Raw genomic sequence first — 17,067 nt, forward strand, 5'->3', positions numbered from 1 at the left:
ACCTCGTGATCCGCCCGTCTCGGCCTCCCAAAGTGCTGGGATTACAGGCTTGAGCCACCGCGCCCGGCCTGTTTTTGTTTTTTTAAGAGACAGTCTCGCTCTGTCGCCCAGGCTAGAGTTCAGTGGCATGATCATAGCTCAATGCAGACTTCAAACTCTGGGCTCAAGCAATCCTCTTGCCTCAGCCTCCAGAGTAACTAGGACTACAGGCATAACCATGCCCAGCTTCTTTGAAGACTTTCATCCTCAGTGTGAAATTACCGAGGATGCACAGGAGCCTCCATGAGGGCATACCAGTGTGACTACTCCCCACCCATTCACCCTCCATGGCATAGATAAGAAGTCCAAGCTCATAGTAATGTAAAACCATTTGTTTAATTCTAAATCAAATCACTTTCACAACAGTGAAAATTAGTGACTGGCTAAAGTGTGCCACTGTACATATCATTTTCTGACTGGGGTCAGGACCTGGTCCTAGTCCACAAGGGTGGCAGGAGGGTGGAGGCTAAGAACACAGAAAACACAGAAAAAAAAGGAAAGCTGCCTTGGCAGAAGGATGAGGTGGTGAGCTTGCCGAGGGGTGGTGGGAAGGGGGCTCCCTGTTGGGGCCGAGCCAGCAGTCCCACGTCAGCTCTCCTGCCTTAGCTCCTGGCAGACGGTGAGTGGGGACCTACAAGGTTCAAAATCAAACAGCATTTGGCCAACCTGGCTTTACTAACAGGTTCCCAGAGTGCCTCTGTTGGTTGAGCTCTCCTGGGCTCACTCCATTTCATTGAGTCCAACTGATTCATTTTGCTACCCACAACTTTTCATTATTCTTCTGGAAACCCGTTTTTGTTGAGTCCATCTGACTGAAGTCCTCTCTCCCTCCACTAGTTGGGGCCACTGCACTGAGGGGGGGTCCCACCAATTCTCTCTAGAGCAGAGACACTCCAGAGGTCCCTTCAACTTTGGAGATTTCCAGAAGGTGATAAAAAGAGCACTCTTGAGTGGGTGCCCAGGAATGTGTAAAATCTATCAGGCACACTATAAAGCTGGTGGCTTCTTCCTACCAAGTGGATGTGGCAAATGAACCACCTACTCAATACTTTATATTTTGTCTGTTTAAACACTGAACTCTGGTGTTGCCAAGTACAAAGGAGAAGGGGTGAGGGCTATGAAGAGGGCAGGGCTTCCCTCATCTTCCTCAAGATCTTTGTTTCCACAAACTATGCAGTCGTAATTGGGAAAAAGCACTAGGTGGGGCTTCCTACCATTTGTTGGTTATTGCTGGGGTTAGCCAGTAGCAGTGTGGATGGCAAAGTAAGAGAGAGGCCCAGAGGAAGCCCATCTCCCCCCAGCTTTGAGATCTCCAGAAAGAGGCTGGATTTCTGGGGTGAAGCCTAGAAGGCAGAGCAAAAACTTCCACCAGGTGAACGGTCCCACCTGCTTGGTACTATACTTCCTCAATAAGATTCAGAGGAAGAAGCTTGTGAAACTGAAAATCAAATCAAGGTATCGGGAAGACTGATTTCCCCTCGATTCCACAGGAGGGAAGACCACACAGTATCATTGTGCTGGGGCTCCCCAGGCCCTGCCACCTGGCTTTACAAATCATCAGCGGTTGTCTGCTTGGAAGTCACATGCTTCCCTGGTCTTAGCACACATAACAGGAGTTTTCAGGGAACTCTATCAAGCCATACCAAAATCAGGGTCACATGTGGGTTTCCCCTTCCCTTGCCTCTTCATGAAGGACAACTTGGCTTCTGAGAATGGTGGTCTTCTGCATGCAGTTGGGCTGACCTAACAAAGCCCCCAGTTTCCTGTGGCAGGTTCTGGGAGAGGATGCATTCAAGCCTCTGCAGCCTAGGGGACAGGGCTGCTTGTTCGGTTATTCCTGCATCGGAGCTCCAAATCCCACCAAAGTCCTGACTCCAGGTCTTTCCTAATGCACAGTAGTCAGTCTCAGCTTCAGCAATATTCTTGGCTGTATGTTCTCTGGCAGACAGAGGCAGATGCACATAGTTTTAGGGAGAAAGCTGATGGGAAATCTTTGAGTGAAGCCACATGTCCCACCAGGAATAATTTATGCCAGGAAACCAAGAAGTCATTCAAGTTGTTCTCTGAGGTCAAAGACGCTGAGCACAGCCCAGAGCCAATAAAAGATTTGAGTCTCTGGTGAATTCATGAAGTGACCCCAGCTTTAGCTGCTGCAATTATGATTTTTATGGGACAGCAATTTCTTGCATCTCTACAGAGGAAGAGGAGGGGGAAGGGGAGGAAAGAGAACAGAGCGGCACTGGAATTTGAAAGGGGAACCTCTCTATCTGAGGAGCCCCCACTGGCTTCAGAGGCAACTTACCAAGGGGTATTTAAAGAGATGAAAATTTCCAGAAATACCATTTGGTGCATCCTTTTGTTTTTGTAATATTAAACTCAGTTGAAATTATACTCTGACAGTTTCTCTCTTTCTGCCTCTTCCCTCTACAGAGTCAGGACCTGCTGAACTGGTTGAAACAAGATTTCATGGTGTCACCCATGAGAGAGGACTCAATGCCAAGGCCTGAGGTTATAGGGTGTTTACAGCAGTGGCAATACTCAGGGGTCATCGCCAACTGGTCTTGAGTTCCAAAGCTCTGATGGAGAAACAAGACTCCTTGATGTGTTACTGATCCCACTGATTCCAGGAGTCAAGATTAGCCAGGAAGCCAAATACCAGGAGTTGGGGTGGCACATCACCAGTCCAGAGCCCTGCCACGGATGTAGGCAGGAGCCCAGAATTAGGCGATCAGGAGCCAGAACATGATCACCAGGGCCACAAATAGGAAGAGGCGTGACAGGAACTGCTCATCCACATACTGGGGTGTGCCAGGGACAGCTGGAGAGACAGGAGGGAGAAAACAGGCTGTCAGAACACTGCAGCTATGCACACTACCCACTCAGGCCAGAAGTTGACAGCATTAATCTTTTATGTCTTTACAACATCAGAATCCTACACACAAAAGATTTCTTTTTTTTTTTTTTGAAACGGAGTCTCGACCTGTCATCCAGGCTGGAGTGCAGTGGCACGATGTCAGCTCACTGCAACCTCCACTTCCCAGGTTCAAGCGATTTTCCTGCCTCAGTCTCCTAAGTAGCTCGGATTACAGGCATGCGCTACCATGCCTGGCTCATTTTCGTATTTTTAGTAGAGACGGGGTTTCACCATGTTGGTCAGGCTGGTCTTGAACTCTTGACCTTGTGATCCGCCCGCCTCTGCCACCAAAAGTGCTGGGATTACAGGCATGAGCCATTGTGCCCAGCCTTTTTTTTTCTTTTTGAGATGGAGTTTTGCTCTTGTTGCCCAACCTGGAGTGCAATGGCGCAATCTCGGCTCACTGCAACCTCTGCCTCCTGGGTTCAAGCCATTCTCTTGCCTCAGCCTCCTGAGTAGCTGGGATTACAGGTGCATGCCACCACACCCAGCTAATTTTTTTTTTTTTTTTAATTTTTAGTAGAAACAGGGTTTCACCATGTTAGCCAGGCCGGTCTTGAACTCCTGACCTCAGGTGATCCGCCTGCCTCAGCCTCCCAAAGTGTTGGGATTACAGGTGTGAGCCACTGTGCCCAGCCAAAAAAAATTTCTAAACCCCAAATAATATCAGGCAAAATGAAACTATGTGCAACAATAACAATAAGGACAAGACATGGTTCAATTTATCATAAAAGGTTTGGCCTGCACATGCAAATAAACCAGCTGATTAACAGAAAACTCTTGCAGGAAATAATGAAAGCAAGCCTACTGTTTGTTAAGTATATTCTATCTGCTAAGTGTTTTGTACATGTTATTATTTGGTGGATATTATTATTTCCATTTTGAATAGGAAGCAGCTGAAACATAGGTTTGAGGTGACCTGTTCAACATCGAAAGGCTCAGAAGTCAGTGGCAGAGCTCTGCAGTCTCTCCACACACTGCCTCTCAAGGGCCCCACAGGGATTGCCTTCTTTTTCCAGAAGAGAACTAGTATCCAGACAGGCAAAATGACTTGTCTTTCAAGTTAGTGGCAGACGAACTGGGGTGAGAACCTAAGTCTCCACTCCTCTCTGCTTTGAGAAAAGCTACCATTTAGAGCTCCCTGTCCTGACTTTGGGGGAAGGAGGATAAAATAATCTGTATCCAGGATGGTCAAATTGTACCAAGCATGACAAGGGAAAACTGTGACTGTGGCAGGAGAAAAAAGTGATCCAGAGTCTAGCCTGGCTGTGGAACTCTACTTAGCTGGGGAATCCAAGGTTAGCCTTGGACCAGGTTAGAAGCATGCAAGCTATCAGGCAGGTTCTTGTTGGCTTCACAGGGATATGCCCTTTCTTCAGGGCAGAGTACTCCCTATCTTTTGGGGTATCCTTCCTCTGAAAAAAAAATGTGAACAGAGGATAAACCTTCAAGGCAGATAAGGTAAGAAAGGGCATTCCCTAGATATCTTGGTGCTGAGATTCCTCAGTTGGATGCTCTAATGGATTCACGAAGACAGGCAGGCAGACAGTCAAGAAAGACTTACAGATCACCTGCTGTGTACCAAGGACCAGGGTGGGGATGAGAATAACTGGGATGACCCAATTACCGTCTTTAGAGCATAAGCTCTTGGCGTGAACCACACAATGGTCACTTCTGTACCATATGCTGTGTCCAGTGTACATGAAGGTCCGAGTGCAGGCAGAGCTCAACCGATCATGGCATCTCTGCAGGCTCCACAGTAAGGATTTTGGCTCGGGTGTCAGACTGTGATAGAGTTCAGGGCACCCACCTCATTGCCTTGCTCTATACTGAATGCAGATGGCACTTTCAAGCAGTAGGAGGGAGAAATGCAGCAGCAGTTGGTGGACCTAGGCATGGTTCCCACAGGGCTGAGGCTGCTTGTGACCAGCCTCATGTTGTGTCCTGAAGGAAGCTGGACAGAGATGCCAGAGAATGGATATGCCCTCACTCCTGATGAGTCATCGCACATTTCCATGTCCCCAGATGGTCAAAGTGGGGAGTAAATGTGCAGAACTAGGCTTTTCCTTAGCTGAGTACCACTTGTAGTTTTTCATTTTATAGACATGGGGTATGTCTTCGTAACATTACTGAGCATTTTCTGACCTGTTAAACAGAGCTAATCACACACTTGTTCCATAGGGTGGTTGTGATGATCCCCTGAGCTTGGAATGGAAAGTGCTATATATATGCCTAATAGTTGGTAAGGGCTCAACATTGTTACCGTGTCTATAAGTGATCTGAAAACAGCTTAAGACATTTTGAAAAGGCTGATTATCCATGTAGTGACAATTATCTGTAACTTATATACTGCTGAATTCCAAGGAGCTTTCAAGCAATATTACTAAGATATCTTCCTAATTTCTCAAGGAAATAGGCTCTTACCTGGAGGAGGCCGCCCATCGTTTATATTAAATGCTGTGGCAAATATCCCAAAGGGAAATGCCCCAATTCCAAAAGACATCTGGAAGCCACCATCTCCAAATCCAAATCCTTGAAATCCCTGTGTGGAAGAAAGGCAATTAAGGGCAGGAGAATCGGGCAGGTTTCTCCTGTGCCTGTTAAAACTCAACATACCTCATGACCTCATGTTGTCTTGCATGTGGCACCTGCCTCTTCTCCCTACCTTGTGCCACATGTTTCCAAGATGGGGGACAGCTTTTCCTCCCATATATACCCTGAAGTAGAGGAACTCTTGCAAGCCTTAGCTTTTAGCTTAACCCTTTTAGCCTTAGCTTCCAGCTAAGAATCTATGAATGGGCCAAAAAGGACTGGCTCTGACCCAGTGTGGAACAGTCTGCTGACATAAGTCAGCACTCTGAGGGCTTGAGGATATTTTCCAGAGTCCCACATTAGCTAGTAACATCTTCCACATGCTTTATAGCAGCAATATTGACAGTCACCCCTGTGCCCAAGGGAACATCAAAGAAGCTACACATTATCTTTAATAGCAAAAATGTTGAAACCTAATTAGCCAACAATGGAAGTCATGATCAAAATCTTGATACATGCATTCAAAGAACCATTATCCTGACTTAAGCGGTTAACACTGAAAAACTCTTGTGAACAAGTTTTCAGACAAAACTGCTTGAACACTGTGGTCACAAGTACATGATAATATGTAGGTATATGGAGAAGTTATGGATTAAAATTTCTTCTAATATTGTTATATAGAATTTTTACATTTTAAAACACTTCAATGTTTTCTGATTATAAAAGTAATATATGCTTGCTATAAGAAACTCACACATTACAGAAATAATTGACAAAGAAAGTCAGAGATATTCTATTCACCTTCCCACTTCACAGCCACTCCACTTTACCTCTGAAATAACCACTGTCAGCAGTTTGGTGTATCACCTTCAGTTTTTTTTCCCTGTGCATGTTCTACACCACATCATCTTTCACATGAAAAGATTCAGTAGGAACAATATTGTGAATAAATAACTCCCTTTTTTAAAGCGTGACCTCTGTGGTAGACACCATTGTTAAGCACTAGGACACATAAACCATGTTTAATTTTTACATTAGCTTCATCTGCATTTCACAGATGACCAAACTGAGGCTTGGAGAGGTGAAATAACTTGACCAGGAGTACAGTTTAGATCTAAAACTAGGTCAGTTTGATCTGAAAACACATGCTTTTTTCTTTTTTTTTTTTTTTTTTTTTGAGACAGGGTCTCGCTCTGTCACCCAGGAGTGCAATGGTGCAATCATGGCTCACTGTAGCCTCAACCTCCCAGGCTCAAGCAATTCTCCCATCTCAGCTTCTTGAGTAGCTGGGACCACAGGTGTACCCCTCCATGCCTGGCTAATTTTTAAACTTTTTGTACAGATAGGGTCTCACTTTGTTGCTCAGGCTGGTCTCAAACTCCTGGGCTCAAGTGATCCTCCCACCTCGGCCTCCCAAAGTGCTGGGATTAGAGGCCAGAGCCACTGTGCCCAGCCTTCATGCTCTTAATTACTGTGCGCATCTTTCAAACATTTTTGTCTCTTCCCCTGCATCCCTGCTGAGAAGTTTAGAACAAATGATTTAAAAAATAATAAAAAGAAGACAGACTATTGGGCCAAATGCTCTTCACAAAGAGCTCAATGGCCTTCATTTATGAGTCTTTTGCAAGTCACAAAAGTAGCTGCTCTCTGTCACACACTGAGCAGCCTGGCATCTAGTTCCAAGCTTCTTGCCAGATGGTATCACCTATAAAGCCTAACAGCTGACTTAACGAGAGGGCAAACCTAAAGGGAAACAAAACAAGGAGTTTCCATTTCCTCAATACAAAATGCCTCCTACTCAGTTCAAGGTTGAATCCAAGGGCTCCTGGGACTGAGGTTGCCTTACTTGGGAAGGTGAAATTGTTTCATCAGGAACCACAGATTCATTCAGTGCAATCTTGAGGACTAACCATTCTGCTTCCCTTCTAGCAACATCCATATGATCTCACCAGTCCACACATTTGGTGGGATTATGTTCCTGGGCCAGAGTATGCAAAAAAAAAAAAAAAAAAAAAAAAAAAAAAAAAAAAAAAAAGTCACTAGCAGCTGCAAGTGCTTATAAATGCTAGCAGTATGCACTTCGGTCATTAAGACCAGGGCCTCTGGCTTCCAGGGGCCTCTGATTCCTGCATTAGTTGCTAATGCTCTGTAGGAAACCAAAACCTGGGAATGTTAAAGTGGTGTCACCTGGTGGTCAAGAGCAGCGACTTCAATACCAGCCACATCTGGGTTTCAGCACTGTATGTGTGGCCCTGGACAGATCACTTTACCTATTTAGGCCTCAGTTTCCTCCTCCATTAAATGGGTTGATGTGAGGCTTAAATGAGATCATGCATTTATAAAGCTCTTAACATATAGTTATTTCCATATAGTAACAGTTCAACAAGTGTTCACTGCTAGTATTATTATTAAGTGTAATCTGGAGAAAAGAACCTTAAGAACCTTAATTTCTTTCTTTTTTTTTTCTTTTTTGAGACGGAGTCTCGCTGCATTGGTGCAATCTCAGCTCACTGCAACCTCTGCCTCCCGAGTTCAAGCGATTCTCCTGTCTCAGCCTCTCGAGTAGCTGGGACTACAGGCACATGCCACCATGCCCAGCTAATTTTTGTGTTTTTAGTAGAGATAGGGTTTCACCATATTGGTCAAGCTGGTCTCGAACTCCTGACCTCAGGTGATCCACCTGCCTCGGCCTCCCAAAGTGCTGGGATTACAGGCATAAGTCACCGTGCCCAGCCAAGAACCTTAATTTCTATCAAGATCCCTGACTCAATAATCCTACTCCTGGAAATCCTAATAAAATGCCATTATTCAAACTCAAAAAAGAAAAAAAGAAAAGAGTGGCAGTGCACGGTGGCTCACACTTGTAATCCCAGCACTTTGGTAGGCCGAGGAGGGCAGATCATCTGAGCTTGGGAGACCAGCCTGACCAACATAGAGAAACCCTGTTTCTACTAAAAATACAAAAATTAGCCAGGTGTGGTGGCACATGCCTGTAATCCCAGCTACTCTGGAGGCTGAGGAGAACTGTTTGAACCCGGGAGGCAGAGGTTTTGGTGAGCTGAGATCGCACCAATGAAACTCCAGCCTGGGCAACAAGAGTGAAACTCCATCTCAAAAAAAAAGGTGTACAAAGATAGTCACTGTAGCATTATTATTTAAACAGCAAAATGGGGAAACAACTAAAAGGTCCTTCGATGAGGAAAACCCAAATTATAATGAACCAAAACTCAATGAGTTCCCAGTAATAGCATGGAAAAATAAAAAAAAATAAAAAACTCAATGGGATAAATGGCAGCCTAAATAATAAAGAGGACACTTCAGAGCATCATGGAAAACCTGCCAAAATTAAATTTTAAAGCAAACAGAATGGTGATGGCTACATAAAAATACATATGCACAGCATACAGATAAAGAGAACATGAGGAAATGAGAATATACTTGTTCTGGGCTCTTGGCAATGCGGGTAAATATTTTGCTTTTAAAATTTCTTTAACATTTTAACAGAATTTTTTTTTTCTTTTTGAGACGGAGTCTCGCTCTGTCGCCCAGGTTGGAGTGCAGTGGCCGGATCTCAGCTCACTGCAAGCTCTGCCTCCTGGGTTCACGCCATTCTCCTGTCTCAGCCTCCCGAGTAGCTGGGACTATAGGTTCCCACCACCTCACCCGGCTAGTTTTTTGTATTTTTTAGTAGAGATGGGGTTTCACCGTGTTAGCCAGGATGGTCTCGATCTCCTGACCTCGTGATCCGCCCGTCTCGGCCTCCCAAAGTGCTGGGATTACAGGCTTGAGCCACCGCGCCCGGCCCAGAATTTTTTTTAAGAGTAACATTTGATGTAAATATGCAAAAAAGTTTTAAATGTTTTTGTTCCTAGCCACTAGACCACTAGAGATAAATGTGCAATTTTTTTTTAGCCAGTAATTTTACTTCTAAGAATTTATCCTAAGCTAGGCACAGTGGTTCATGCCTGTAATCCTAACACTTTGGGAGGCTGAGGTGGGAGGATTGCTTGAGCCCAGGAGTTAGAGACCAGCCTGGGCAACATAGTGAGACCTTGTTTCTACCAAACAAACAAACAAACAAACAAACAAAAAACTAGCTGGGCATGGTGCCGTGCACCTGTGGTCCCAGCTACATGGGAGGTTGAGGTAGACTGTTTGAGCCCAGGATGTCGAGGCTACAGTGAACCGTGATCACGCCACTGCACTCCAGCCTGGGCTACAGAGTGAGACCCTGTCTTATTCTAATAAAATAACAGTGAATACGCTCACAAATTTATCTGTAAGTTCATCAGGATATTTTTTAAATTGGAAAAAGAAAGCTGCTAAATGTCTAACAAAGGATTGAATTATGTTAAATCCATACAACTAAATGCTAAACAGCTAGTTAGTAAAATATTGCTGGTAATGTAAAATCTCAAGATAATACTAAGACTCCCACTCACACAAAGAAGGCACTAAATATCTGCAGAACAAATGAAATTTTAAGAGAGGGTTACAAAACGGGAGCCACGTATTGTAAAAAACAAAAAAATTGTAAAACGTATACACACATCTATAAAATACACGCATAGATTTATAAAATTTGTGTGTATATATAATTATAGAAAAATGGAAAAGAAAATAGAACCAAAATGTTTCCAGTGGTTACCTCTGGATTGGTGTGGTTATAAGTGATTTTTCCCCCTCTTTTCCTTTCTGTATTTTACAAGTTTTCCTGTACTTTTATAATCAAGGAGAAATATTGTAAGGCTAAGAAGGAAACTTCTAAAGCCATCAGCTCATTTGTAGAAGCTTCTCCTAGAATGTTCCTCACCCCTCTATTCTCCGGCTCTGGCCTCTGTCCTTGAGGACGAGGAGGGGTCTTCTCTCTGAAACAGAAATGGTGTAAAATAAGTCTATTTCAAATTGCTTTGAGTTGCTCCCCGTGAGGACCTGGAGCTCTTCACCAACAGGGTCAGGGCCATAGCCTCTTTCTTGCCCAGGACATGAACTTATGTCAAATTAATTCTCCAAATACTAACTCTTCATTTTACCTGCAACTGTTCTTCCCACCTGTATAGAGGACCAGGGAGAAAATCAGCTTGTTACGAGATATTCACCAGATTGCACTACAGCCTTCTCTTACAGAGATCCTGACTCGGACTGGTTAGGAATCATGGCCAGATGCCTTCCCTGGGCCTGTCAGATACCAGAAATTCCAAATCCATACTGGAACAGAGGGTGGGTTGTCAGCAGTTAAGGACTGAGGTTCATGGTTTCTCTGACCTTCCCCTACTAACTTCAGTTCTATCTCACACTATTCTTGGGCAAATACCCGATGCTATTATTTTTGAGCCTCACCCCCTCTGATCACTCAACCCATGAATACTCAATTGAGGGCTGAGTTACACAATAAGCATTATGCAGGATGCTATAATACTGAGACTGATGACAGACGCAAGAGGTGTTCATGGTTTCAACGGGGATAGAGCCAATCACATGACAGTGCGGTGGGAACTGGGTGAGAGCAACTAATGTGGAGAAGACAGACCGCTTCAAGGAAGAGGGGACTTTAGGGCTGCTCATAAGAGATGAGTAGAAGTTAGAGGAGAAGGTGGGGGTAGAGGGGTAGCTCGAGCAGGACTAGGGAGGGAAGAAGGCAGAAGAGAGAGCAAATACACAGGCTGATAAATGTGAAAGACCAAGTCCCTTTAAGAGAAGTCTAATATGTTGGGTACACAGCATATGCTAGGGTAGGCAGGAGAAGGTAAGAGATTCTTCGGGAAAGCTTGGGGATGCCAGACCATGAAAGGTTCTCGTACTTGTGTTTGTGGAACGCTGGACCCATGCACATCTCCATTTCTAGAAATCCCAAACTCCACAAAGTCACCCAGATCCTGTTTCCTCTCCCCCGATGCTTCATACGTCTCTGATGCAGCAACCCTACTCCCTGGAGCCTCTCCTGCTACATAGCCTGCTTCCCAGGCTGCAGAAGTGCTCTTTCACAGTGCTCTGTACACTTGTGATTGTGATGTCTGTCCACTGCTGGGTCCCAGCAAGCGGCAACTTGGATCCCCTCTCTTCCCTCCCCTCCTAGTTGACTCTCATCTGGATGAGACTGCTTCAAAACCAAGGGATCATCTAGTACTAAGTAAAGGGTGGGGTTAGGGGATGCTGAATGGGAATGAATTCACGTCCAAGGGGAAAAGTGGGTGGGAGAGGCATCCTAAGTCCTCACCTGGGGTCCTGTTGCCCAGTGCTGCCCCTTCCATAGAGGGGGATGACTTTGTCTCGGCTGATGCCAGCTTTGCAAACGGGACACACCTGTCTGTTAGGTCGGGTCTCCAACCACTGCAAATAGGAGAGAAAAATGCATGAATGGCTCAAGACCCACCAGAGTGATCAGCCAGAGCCGCCATAACAACATAGGCCAGAGGCCTCAAACTGGGAAACACCAGCATGAGCAGGGAACACCTCAAGGAATCCGACTCCCGTTCCTTCTCCTAGCATTCAACAAATACTTACCAGTGATAAAATCAAAATTGCCTTTAAATATCATCATAACTGGCTGGGTGCGGTGGCTCATGCCTGTAATCCCAGCACTTTGGGAGGCGGAGGTGGGTGGACCACCTGAGGTCAGGAGTTCAAGAGCAGCCTGGCCAACATAGTGAAGCCCCATCTCTACTAAAAATACAAAAATTAGTCAGGCGTGGTGGTGCATGCCTGTAGTTCCAGCTACTCGGGAGGCTGAGGCAGGAGAATCACTTGAACCCGGGAGGTGAAGGTTGCAGTGAGCCGAGATTGCACCACTGTATTCCAGCCTGGGTGACAAGACTGTCTCCAAAAAAAAAAAAAAAAAAAAAAAAAAAAATCACAAAGCTTCTTCATACTTTGTTTCTCTCTAGGGCCTCCTAGCAACATGGGGGAGGGAAACTGCAAGCCTGGGGCTGTCAAGTCTGACATACCCAGCGTCAATTTAGGCTGCTGGTATAAGTACAGCAAACTTTAAATCCCCACCTTCCCAGTAGGAGCAACTGTATTTTCCTGTCAAAAAGACAAAAAAAACTAGCTGGGTGTGGTGGCATGCACCTGTAATCCCAGCTACCCAGGAGGCTGAGGCACAAGAATCGCTTGAACCCAGGAGGCAGAGGTTCCCGCCAAGATCTCACCATTGCACTCCAGCCTGGGCAACAGAGCAAGACTCCGTCTCAAAAACAAAAAACAAAAAAAAATTAATTTTCTTAAAAAAACAAGTGATAAAAATGTTTTTTTTTTCTCGAAACAGTCTCACTCTGTGACCCAGGCTGGAGTGCAGTGGCGCAATCTCAGCTCATTGCAACCTCCGCCTCCCAGATTCAAGCAATTCTCATGCCTCAGCCTCCCTAGTAGCTGGGACTATAGGCGTGCACCACCATGCCCGGCTAATTTTTGTATTTTTTGTAGAGATGGGATTTTGCCATGTTTGCCAGACTATTCTCAAACTCCTTGCCTCAAGTGATCCACCTGCCTTGGCCTCCCTAAGTGCTGGAATTACAGGCGTGAGCCACCACACCTCGCCAAAATGTGTTTTTATAGACATTCTATAAACATGAATTACTTCAGGGCTGAGGAGATAGCAGCATTGAATGATTTTATTTCATACTCTTGCTGTTCATAGCTCCAAAACTAATGTGTTATGTGTTCTTCATAAACTCACAGTCAATATGTTCTACCAGGTCCTGCTGGGGACAGAATGTGCAGCCCTGTTCCCACCTTCTTTCTCCCATCCAGATTCTGAAGCTTTAGCAGTCTGGAACTTCTGTCCTCCCCTACATTCCTAGGCCACCTACAAGTGTGGTACTCTACTGCTGACAACCAGGGAGACATTTAGCTGGCTGTGATTATTCACAGCCACTTGTGAATGCCAGGCTTTAGCAGGTGCTAAAGCTGGGAAAATAGACTTTTCTCTCCTCACAAAAGCTCTTTGTTGACACCAAAAAAGTTTTCCCCTTCCTAATATTTTCATAAATTTTAAGGGCTGGGGGACTGTTGATATGATAGGAGGGTACTGTTTTAATAGAAGCAGAATCTCAAAAATAAAAAGGACCTAACTAACATACTATCAATCCAATCCAATTTATAAACGAGTAACTGAGACCCACAAAGGCCATCTGTGGCAGAATTAGGACCATCCCGATTTCATCAAGTGCCTGTCAGTGGGCAGGTATGTAAAGAAGGCTTTGGGGGTAAGTAAGCAAATGAGCCCACAAGCAGGGCAGATTGCAGCTTCTGACAGTAGTCTCCTGAGACTAGGGCTGTCTTGTGCAACCATAGCTGATGAAAGACAAAGTAAAATGAAATGCATCTTACCTGATGTAAACACGGCCAACTGCCGGAGTCCCCAGGGCAACCAGTCATCAAGGAGAAGGAGAAAAGGGGAAAGGAAGAAAAATGCTTTCATTAGCAGAAACACTTGATGGGTGGAGTGGTAGTAGCAGAATGAGAAAACAGGAGTAAACTATGGAACACTGCATGCCCACCGAGGTTCTGTAGGGATTACTGGTATTGGAAATTAGAAAAAACTGGGCTAAAAATCACAGAAAAAAAAATAACACAATGGAGATAAGACCCCAGTCTCTGCCCCTGAGATCTCAGCATATGTGAAATCCCCAGGGCTCAGACCACATAGACCCAGCTTCTCTACAAATCAACCTGTGAGAGGTTATAACATCTGAAGGAATCCAATAAAAGCTAGGGACGCCCTGTGCAAAAAAATTGACGGGAGCATTCACATACACATGTACCACATACTATTTTACACTCAATTTCAGTGGGTTCATAGTCTCCTCGGGTTCACAAGGGATGTGTGGATTCTCAGGTAGTCCAGATCCAGTTTAACAAAATCTTCAGGCTATCCTCATCTTTGAGAACTCTCCTAGCAGGAAGCAGCTTAAAAGGTCAGGTCTACTCTAAAAGCATCTTTAAGTAACAGGAAGGATGGGGATGCAATTGACAGAAAGGGCTACCTTCAGCTTAGAGAGCTGCTGTCCAATCTCTCCATTTTCAAATGAGGAAACCAAAGCTCAGAAACATAAAATGAACTGCATCAGGATTAAAAAAAACAAAAAAGTCTCCTGACTTCTAGTTCATTGCCCTTTCTATAATCTAACACCGCATACAAAAAAAAATGACATTTACAGAATTGAAAGAAAAGTAATCAACTCCACTTTTTTTTTTTTTTGAGATGGAGTTTCGCTCTTGTTGCTCAAGCTGGAGTGCAGTTCACTCAGCTCACTGCAACCTCTGCCTCCCAGGTTCAAGGGATTCTCCTGTCTCAGCCGCCTGAGTAGCTGGGATTACAGGCATGCGCCACCACGCCCAGCTAATTTTTTGTATTTTTAGTAGAAACAGGGTTTCACCATGTTAGCCAGGCTGGTCTCGAACTCCTGACCTCAGGTGATCCACCCGCCTCGGCCTCCCAAAGTGCTAGGATTAAAGGCGTAAGACACTGCATCCGGCCCACATTTTTAATTTCTTTCTCTCATTTATTTAGTCAACACATATCTACTGTGTACCTACTACGTGCCAGGACAGCGGAAAATGCAGGCATAGCTTCTGTACCTCAGATACCAAGTATCTTTAGCTGAGTACACTTTGAACTCAACGGAGAGTTCCTTTTGCAATTCCTGAACCACAGTTTAGCTTTGCAAACCAAATACACAATCTTCCTGGACATAACATCTAACTCCAACATTAATATTGCAATGTCATTCTAAACTGAGTGGAGAACACTCCAAATCATGGCAGATTTCCAGTGGCAAGTTCCCTTAAAGGCTTTAGGGGAGAAGTGGAGGTGAATGAATGACCCTCAGGGGAGAGTTCAGGCTTTATAATAAGAACCATTCCTCCCATTTATTAAGCAAAGATAGTCATGTATCACTGAAAGACAGGGATAGTTCTGAGATATGTGTCATTAGGCAATTTCACCATTGTGTGAGCAGCATCAGAGAGTGTACTTACACAAACCTAGATGAAATAGCATACTACACACCTAGGCTACATAGTATAGCCTATTGCTAATAAGCTACAAACCTGAATAGCATGTGAATGTCATAGGCAACTGTAACAGAGTGGTAAATATTTGTGTATTTAAACATACCTAACATAGAGCCAAGGTGTGGTGGCTCACGCCTGTAATCCCAGCACTTTGAGAGCTAAGGTGGGCAGACTATTTGAAGTCAGGAGTTCGAGACCAGCCTGGCCAACATGGTGAAACCCCATCTCTATTAAAAATACAAAAACTAGCCATGTGTGGTGGCACATGCCTGTAATCCCAGGTACATGGGAGGCTGAAGCATGAGAATCAACTTGAACCTGAGAGGTGGAGGTTGCAGTGAGCTGAGATCATGCTACTTAATCTGGAGTGCCACTGCACTCCAGCATTAGTGATGCAGTGAGACTCCATCTCAAAAAAACCCCAAAACCAGGCTGGGCACGGTGGCTCACGCCTGTAACCCCAGCACTTTGGGAGGCTGAGGCGGGTGGATCACCTGAGGTCAGGAGTTCGAGACCAGCCTGGCCAACATGGTAAAACCCTGTCTCTACTACAAACACAAAAATTAGTCAGGTGTGGTGGCACATACGTATAATCCCAGCTTGTCAGGGGGCTGAAGCAGAAGAATCGTTTGAACCTGGGAGGCAGAGGTTGCAGTGAGCCAAGATCATGCCACTGCACTCTAGCCTTGGGCAACAGAGTGAGACTCCATCTTAAAAAAACAACAAACAAACAAAAAGTCCAACATACCTAACATAGAAAAGGCAATGCACTAGTCTATAACATTATGAAATCACTAGATTATAGGAATTTTTCAGGTCCATCATAAATCTTGTGGGACCACTGTTGTATATATAGTCCATCGTTGACCAAAATGTCGTTATGTGCTGCATGACTGTACTGTGTGCCACGCTGTGGCTGAATAGCTTTTCATTTCTTAATGTCACTGGATGGTCACATTAACCAATGAGACAGTGCCATTATCCCCATCTTACAGATGACGAAACCAAAGTACAGGAAAGCTAGCAGATTTGCTCAGGGACACACCATCCAGACTGGAAGCATCTGTTCATTTTAGAGTCTGTGTTCTTTCCAATGGTATTCTGCCTTAAAAAAAAAAAATGATAGTGGGCGTGGTGGCTCACACCTGTAATCCCAGCACTTTGGGAGGCTGAGGTGGGCAGATCACGAGGTCAGGAGATCGAGACCATCCTGGCCAACATGGTGAAACCCTGTCTCTACTAAAAATGCAAAAATTAGCTGGGTGTGGTGGTGTGCACCTGTAATCCCAGCTACTTGGGAGGTTGAGGCAGGAGAATTGCTTGAATTTGGGAGGCGTGGATGGCAGTGAGCTGAGATTGTGCCACTGCACTCCAGCCTGTCGACAGAGCAAGACTCTGTCTCAAAAAACAAAAATTGACACAAGGCCAGGCATGGTGGCTCACACCTGTAATCCTAGCACTTTGGGAGGTCCACATGGATGGATCACTTGAGGTGAGGAGTTTGAGACCAGCCTGGTCAGCATGGCGAAGCTCCATCTCGATCTCCTGACCTCGTGATCCGCCCATCT

General features: G+C 45.0%; 1 protein-coding gene across 4 annotated transcripts in view; it reads right to left on the reverse strand.

Annotated features, from left to right (window-relative positions):
* Positions 1 to 356: 356 nt before the first annotated feature.
* Positions 357 to 17,067, reverse strand: part of RNF185 (ring finger protein 185) — a 47,370-nt gene continuing 30,659 nt past the window's right edge. For 3 of the 4 annotated variants that reach the window (XM_050806765.1, XM_050806766.1, XM_050806767.1), the window contains 5 exons: positions 13,814 to 13,832; positions 11,703 to 11,815; positions 10,299 to 10,353; positions 5,378 to 5,495; positions 357 to 2,857 (listed from right to left, as the gene is read on the reverse strand). In XM_050806765.1, the coding sequence (XP_050662722.1) occupies positions 2,760 to 2,857; positions 5,378 to 5,495; positions 10,299 to 10,353; positions 11,703 to 11,815; positions 13,814 to 13,832 (403 nt within the window). In that variant the 3' untranslated portion in view covers positions 357 to 2,759. Of the gene's footprint in view, positions 2,858 to 5,377; positions 5,496 to 10,133; positions 10,354 to 11,702; positions 11,816 to 13,813; positions 13,833 to 17,067 lie in introns of those variants that run through there. The other variant, XR_007729263.1, reaches the window with a different exon arrangement.

Source organism: Macaca thibetana, chromosome 10, assembly GCF_024542745.1.
Source record: "Macaca thibetana thibetana isolate TM-01 chromosome 10, ASM2454274v1, whole genome shotgun sequence".
In the NCBI taxonomy this organism is placed as follows: Eukaryota; Metazoa; Chordata; class Mammalia; order Primates; family Cercopithecidae; genus Macaca; species Macaca thibetana.